At 35.5% G+C, this 7244-nt stretch overlaps 2 protein-coding genes across 2 annotated transcripts; both read left to right on the plus strand.

Annotated features, from left to right (window-relative positions):
• Nucleotides 1-378: 378 nt before the first annotated feature.
• On the plus strand, nt 379-3962 carry LOC141814358 (membrane-anchored ubiquitin-fold protein 4-like). Its single transcript, XM_074702302.1, has 4 exons — nt 379-530; nt 648-791; nt 3170-3340; nt 3548-3962. Exons 2-4 carry the CDS (start codon nt 662-664, stop codon nt 3601-3603), a joined length of 357 nt encoding a protein of 118 aa, XP_074558403.1. The 5' UTR covers nt 379-530; nt 648-661; the 3' UTR covers nt 3604-3962.
• A 1038-nt stretch (nt 3963-5000) lies between these two features.
• On the plus strand, nt 5001-5397 carry LOC141814359 (uncharacterized). Its single transcript, XM_074702303.1, has one exon. It carries the CDS (start codon nt 5066-5068, stop codon nt 5276-5278), a length of 213 nt encoding a protein of 70 aa, XP_074558404.1. The 5' UTR covers nt 5001-5065; the 3' UTR covers nt 5279-5397.
• The last annotated feature ends 1847 nt before the right edge of the window (nt 5398-7244 follow it).

Consider the following 7244-nt stretch of genomic DNA (forward strand, 5'->3'; position numbering starts at 1 on the left):
TATGTATAATGTTAGATTACTTAAGCATTTTTAATATAAAATAATATGTACATTTTAGATTTATCCTGTGAATGAAAAGTTTGAATCAATAAATTTAAATTTTATTCACGAGTAAGAATAAAAATCTTCAAATTCAAATTTCAAATAAAATAAATATTATAAAAATTAAAATGCGCATACAGCTATATTAATAAAAAAATAATCTCAACTGTTAGATATAAAATAATTAATTTTATCCTTAATTTATTTATTTGTTTTAATTAAAATAAAAAAGGAGGAAAAAAAAACAAAGTTTGGTCAAATTTGGGTACGTCGGTTCAACTTCCGGTTCTATTCCGTCGCATTATTATAATCCTTTTATTCCATCGGCGTCGTCTTCTTCGGAATCGGTTCAGACGCTGTCGCCACAGCGCGAACTCTAGCGATTTTTATCGCGGATCTCCTCTCAAGGGCCTCCACCACAGCGCCGCCCTTCTAATCCTCGTCCCCGCTTTCGAACTCGGTTTTCCTTCTCGATTCTGCCGCAAAAGGTGCGATATTTTTTCTTCTTCTCGTGCTCTCTCTCACTGCTCTTCAAATTTTCGGCTTCTGATCAAATAGTGACCTGTGATTGATTTTCTGGATGGGTTATGGCTTATTGGTGATAGATCGGATCGAACAAATGCCAGAAGAAGACCTGATCGAGCTCAAGTTTCGGCTGTACGATGGATCGGACATCGGTCCGATCCGCTACTCCTCTTCTTCCACCGTCGCCATGCTCAAGGAAAGGATAATCGCCGAATGGCCGCGAGGTAGGAGTTCCCTTAGCCCTTTTCAGCTTGTAATTTCTTTTCTCTGAAATTTATTTCGCAAAAGCAAAGTCTTTGCGTGTGTATTTCAGAAATTATTTTTCCAGTCTGTTCCTTTTCCCCCAATCTTGAAATTTCGAGGGCATATGTCACGACTGATTTTGACGTGTTGTGTAAAAAGTAAATATACAAATATTAGTGGTTAGATTTCAATACGCATAATATCATATCGTTGCCACTGAGGTCAATTTTTCAGTTCAGATTTGGAGTTGCTGTGGTCTTTGTCTTTTTTGTTCCTTTAGTCAAATTGTTACGGGATTGGGGGGCGTTTGAGGTAAATGTCCAATTTTGTGATAGTAAGTAAACCAGATAACCTAATATTGAATGCTAATTGATTGCCATAAATTCAGTCCCTTCCTCTAGCTGACGATAGTGTTTCACAAGTTTCTTTGGAAGCTCAGCAAGTAGTTGGCTACAAATTGCTAAGAGCTAGAGCAATGATCAGTATTTCAATTGCAGTTATATTTTTCAAGGTCATTCTTCTTTTATAAGGTTGATATTGGTTACAGTTGTTCAAAGGCTTTTATATGCATAATGGAACCTCTTGCATTTCATATTGTATTTTTTGGTACCATTCTGATGCATGTTTACCATGTTCAAATTGGACTATACCTTTTAAACAATTTCTTTTGTTTGAGTTCATGGCATATGACTGACAATCTATACCTCATTTGTTTGCATGCCCTTTTTATTCTTCTCATTGTGCTAAGGTCCCTTAGTTGTTGGCTATTTCTCGTGCAATAGTTCTTATAATGTGTGCGCGATGCTTAAATTTCAAAGTGTTTTATTGTGCAAAATGCATGCTTGCTCCTATAATTTATTTATCTACAACTCAAATCTTTGTCATGATTATTCAGATAGACTATTAACTTGTCAAACTTAGCTATTGATCTAAAATGCTTAAGCCAATTTCATAGTAGCATATCCAACAAACATATAAACCTCCTTCATCCGTCCAAGATTCACGAATAAGACTAAGACAAAGTACCACAATTCCACCACTTAAGAGTTGAGGTGGTTTTCGAGACCCAAAATCCAACTCAGCTACAAAATCACTCTTAATTAGAGGCATGTGAGACCCAATGATAGATCTTCTATCACAGAGGGAGCCTTTTCCAATCCCCGATCACACTTAGGATTAAGTATGCTCTAGTATTAATTGTCACCACTCAACTAGATGAGAAAATCGACCTATAACCTTTTGTACCCAAACATTGCCTCAATAGGTTTAAGTCGAAGTTGATCGTAGCTCATCCATATAAGCTTATAAATCCCTTCATTAGTATCACAACCTTTTCTGCCCTTAAACTCTTTGTAAGGGTATGTCACTATTATTATCTCGTATCTTTTAAAATCAACTTAAATTACATAAAATACTGTTTTCAATATACACTTTCCAAATCTATACCACACAAACAAAACTTTAGATGAGCTGGAACATATTTCTATGAAGTATCAAGGTGACTCTGCATTAACTGTTTATAGTCGTGGAGCATGTATAGGTTCTTTTTTCTACGTAAATGCCACGCATAAATAGTCCCCTTTTTTTCACATACTATACATGCTGTGAATGGTAGCAGTAGGCTATGGTGTTTTTCTTCTTCGCTTGCAGCCAAAACTGTATTTTAAATATTAGAAATATTAGGTAGTTAGCCCCAGCCTTATTGGAGTGATGGCCTTGAGGTTATTCAAATAGTGTATTAAGTAAGGAGTTTCTGTTGTTTTTGACAAGGATATTGAATGAAGTGTATGTTAAAATCATGTTCCTTTTCTAAGTGGACCAAAGAACCCATGTGCCAAAAAAACTCATAGCAGCAATGGATGATTTTGCAAAACATTCGTCATGACAAACAAGAAAAAATTTGCTCCTAGTGCATGAACACAATAATAGGCAAGTTGGGCGAGAGGCAGAGAAATACCTGTCTAGTTCAGCTATGGGGCAAGCTTATAGATTTTGCCTTTCGTCCAGGTTAAGTTTTGTTCTGAATGGAGTTTGCTTTATTTACCCTTCTAGTAGGAAAGAAGAATGACTGACTGAGTTCCTAAAATTGATTTTCTATTAATCCCTTAAAATCCTGATCACTAATATATTTGATGCGAGTAGGAAATCTAGGCATGAATTCAATATGGCGACACTACATATTTTACACGTTATTGTAATTCTAGCTGCATTTATCTATTTAAATAGGTTGGTGATAAATTAAAATTAATATCTTTTGTTAACTTTACAATGTATGTTTATTTTAAAATTTGTTTATCTCTTTACCCGGTCTAAAATCTCCAAATTGTTGAGTTTGTTGTTGACTATTCTTGAACTGTAGATAAGAAGATTATTCCGAAGGTGGCTAATGATGTGAAACTAATAAGTGCCGGCAAAGTGTTAGAGAACAACAAGACCATTGCACAATGCAGATCCCCTTTTGGCGAAATTCCTGCAGGGATTATCACCATGCATGTTGTCGTTCAACCATCCTCGTCTAAAATTAAAACAGGTGAGTTGGATTTTCCAGGAAGTAGTTTGCACATTTTTGAAAATGCCATGGTTTTATCGGGATTCATGGAACAACGACAATACTGTTTTTTTTTTTTGATATTTTTCGCAGTAATTTTTGTTTGTTCCCCCGTCATTCATTTATACAATTCAACGAATCTTTAGATTTCAATTTTGTTCTGCTTATTCATTTTGATTCTCCCACCAGAAAAGAAGATTGAGGAATTGCCGAAGAAGACTCTGTGTTCTTGTTCGATATTGTAGTACAACGAGTCACTTGTAGCAACAGTAATATCGTCAGCCAACAAAAGACGTTCTTTGCTTGAAGGAAGCTGCCATCTCTATACTCTGTAAGCTTTTGCACAATTTTTTAGTACGTACGTTTGCTATTTCTACTAAAGCAGCTAGATCTACAACACGCAAAGAAAGTGCCCCAGAAGAAAAAGTGAGTCCTTATTGTTTCTAAGGATCTTAACAAAGACAACAATTTTCCTTGAACCTGTGTCGTACATTTGTCAAAGGTACCTTTGCTGTCTCCTCCTAGTTTAGCGCAATTCTTCTTGTTTGTAATTCTACAAGGGCCTTATATTCATAAAAATTAAACCTGGTTGAATTTAGCTCTTCATTTTATTGAATTGTGTAGGTAGATTTTGAGATTTCTCATTTCACATATCTAATTCTTATAATATCCAAATCACACGGTGAATTCCCATTATATCCCCTCTCCTCAAAAATTTCTCTCTTTTCTTTGAATTTTTGTTGTATTCATTTAATTATTTTTAATTTACATTGTTGAAATTAGATCTAAGAGTATGAATATATTAAAGAGATTTATAGGATTATAATAATTTTAATTTAAAATAATTTAGAGCTCTCTGTGAATTTTTAAATTTATAAAAATTGATAAAATTTATCATAAATTTATTAGAAGGTGTAAGATAATGATATTCACCGATTAACATCACTAATAAATTTTTAAGACTTTTTATTTCAAAAATTATTAAAATTTTAAATTTTTGATGGTGTAGCTTCCGAATCATTTTAAATAAAAAATACTATATTTTTAGAAGATTTACTAACTAATATTATAAAGTCTAAGATAATGATATTTACTAACTAATATTATCATTGATTTTTTAAAATTCTCTTGGATAAAAAAATATTAAAATTTTAAATAGTGTGTATTAGTTTAAATTAATGGATGGATTAGAGAATTTTAAGTTAAAATTAATATATTTTTAAAAATTTCTTTAATGTATCTTACATTTGAATTCGGAAATTTCAAAATTGAAGTAGAGTAAAAATTGAAGTAGAAAATAAACTTTTGAGAACGTTCTGTAAAATCGAAATCTGTAGGCATGCCCGTTCTGTAAAATGCATTTAACAACATCAAAATGAAACCATGCCGGCCGTGTTTGTCGGCATCGCATCGACCTGCAACGCAGCGACGTCACTTCCAACGCTCTGCCATAGTGAACACGCAAGAGGAAACGTACGTGAACGCTCCTCCTCGCTTCTGCCACCGCCCATGTCGCCACATGCCCGGGAGCCGCGCCCACCTTTACAGCCGGCCAGCACATCACTACACGACTCCACAACAACCCCCACCACTTTCCTTCCTTTCCCCTCTCTCTCTCTCTATCTCTATATCTAGTTCGTTGATTTGCTTCATTGATCTCCTCCTCCATCCGCATTGCTCGATCCTATCTGTCGGCGAATTGTTTGGATGGCGGATTGGGGGCCGGTGGTGATCGCGGTGGTGCTGTTCGTGGTGCTCTCGCCGGGGCTTCTGTTCCAGCTGCCGGCGGGGAACGGGCGGGTGGTGGCGTTCGGCAACTTTCAGACGAGCGGCCTCTCCATACTCGTCCACGCCGTTCTCTACTTCGCCCTCGTCACCATCTTCCTCATCGCCATCGGCGTCCACATCTACACCGGCTAACTAATCGATCAGTGTGTTTTTTGACATCGAAGTTTGCGTTAAATCTGTGTGAATTATTCTGCATGGCATGCTCATCTTTGTGTATATACTATATTCATATATGTGATTGATGGATCTAACTGGATTACGCTAGCAAAATCGGAAGATAATCGGTCAGGTTAAGGAGGATGAAACCCGAGGAGATTTAGGAGGGGCTGTTGCCATATATTTAGGGCTTGTATATGTATATATCTTGGTTAAAAAATTAAGGATCTGATTCGATTGGAGATGATGCGTCGAACATAAAGCTCTACTCTAAGGGCGGCTAATTTGGTCCCACATTCTAACTTCACTTCACACTTACGCTCTCTATTCTTCTATTCTAGTAAGGTGGTCGAGCTTTGATTCGACTCTTTGTCTGACTCGGTAACCAGTTTGACTCCTTGATTCGGCAATCAGTTAGACTCGAAACGCAATATAAGACTGCTCCATTTGAGTTCAGCACCAAGCTTTGAGTCCGGACCTCCCGATCGAATCTCCATTCGATCTCGAGCTCCATCTCGGATCGCATCTCGGCTCTAAGTCACAGACAATAATCTTGGTCTGGACTCTCTTTTTGCGATTTGATCTCCACCCCGCCCAGTGCTTTACTCAGTGCTCGACTAATTCTGCTCTCGGCACTCCATCATTCAACTTGTCAGACCATCGTTCGAAGGGCACGTGCAATAATATAATATTTGATGTAGCTCGCTTACCTCATAGAGACAGTATGACTTATGACGACAGGGTTTAATGTAGTACTAAGCATGGGTGATACGATCCTTCATTACGATGGCGACAATGAAATATTCTCCTTACCTTTAATAGGGCATTTTCATTGATGTGGCATTTTCTTTATCGAAGTTAGAACATCTTCTTCTTTGATAACCTTATATAATAGCTCATCTTTGCACTGGTGCAAGTAAGTTAGAATACGTAAACATACTTCCTTCTCCTTTTCTAGTCTTTCTCTACCATCTCCAAGCGACTACTTGACTTGAACATCGGAGCGGCTGAGTCAGGGCACCTCTAGTCTCCGTTCTCACCCTCTTCCTTTCTCCTTGCAGTTTGACGCTTGACGGTACGTCAAGGTCCAGTGTCCTTTTTTTAGTTGGTCGTGGGTACCGCTTTGGTCAGTGAACATATAAGTCAGGTGTCCGACGACACGACTTATTTGAAGGCGATCTCAAGTAGAAACAGTATAATTGGGCGGAAGTGAAATCAATTTTTTTTTCACATATCGTCTTTGTCATATATATTTTAAGGTACAGATCCCTTACAACATAATCGAATTGAGTTGAATAGTAGGAGGCTCGAAGTTGAGCTCGATTTATTTTTCTTAAGCTCAAGCTCGGCTCGAGTTTTATTTAAGTTTTAATTCTTAAGTTCGAGTTCGATTCGTAAAAAAAATTAAATAGTTCGTGAATGATTTAAACTCAGTTTTAAAATGATTAATTTAAAAGTTAAATAAATTAAATTTGAGTTCTATTCAAAAATAATTTATTTAAAAGTTAAACAAATTTAATTTATTTAATTCGAATTTAATTTGTCAATATATAATATATATAAATCTAAATTATAATATATATATATATATATATATATATATATATATAATAAAAAAGTCTCTTACTGCATATGTTTGCTATCTTTAAAGGAACATATTTATAAGTTTATGAATCAAGATATCAATCGAACAATCTTTATCGAAGTTTTGTCTCTACTAGTGATCCACGTCAAAATTGGAAATAACCTTTTGATTTATGACTTATTTTTGGATGTTTGTTTTTAAACTATGACTTGATTGTATTTTTTAACATGCTTGTAATGCTTTTCATGTTAATATTTCATTTATTGATGTTTTAAATTTTTATTTCATATGATGAATTTAATGTGCATGATTTTTAAGTGTTCAAATAATATTTTCCTTAAGGGAGAGTTAGAGTTT

Source organism: Curcuma longa, chromosome 21 (genome assembly GCF_044706935.1).
Source record: "Curcuma longa cultivar G26 ecotype Majalengka, Jawa Barat chromosome 21, ITB_CL_G26_1.1, whole genome shotgun sequence".
NCBI classification, from domain to species: Eukaryota; Viridiplantae; Streptophyta; class Magnoliopsida; order Zingiberales; family Zingiberaceae; genus Curcuma; species Curcuma longa.

Excerpts from the sequence above, each read along its gene's own strand:
- LOC141814359 (XM_074702303.1), top strand. The coding sequence starts at position 5,066 with ATGGCGGATTGGGGGCCGGTGGTGATCGCGGTGGTGCTGTTCGTGGTG.
- LOC141814358 (XM_074702302.1), top strand. The coding sequence starts at position 662 with ATGCCAGAAGAAGACCTGATCGAGCTCAAGTTTCGGCTGTACGATGGA. Across the intron at positions 792-3,169 it reads AATCGCCGAATGGCCGCGAG|ATAAGAAGATTATTCCGAAG; the intron begins GTAGGAGTTCCC and ends CTTGAACTGTAG. Across the intron at positions 3,341-3,547 it reads CTCGTCTAAAATTAAAACAG|AAAAGAAGATTGAGGAATTG; the intron begins GTGAGTTGGATT and ends TTCTCCCACCAG.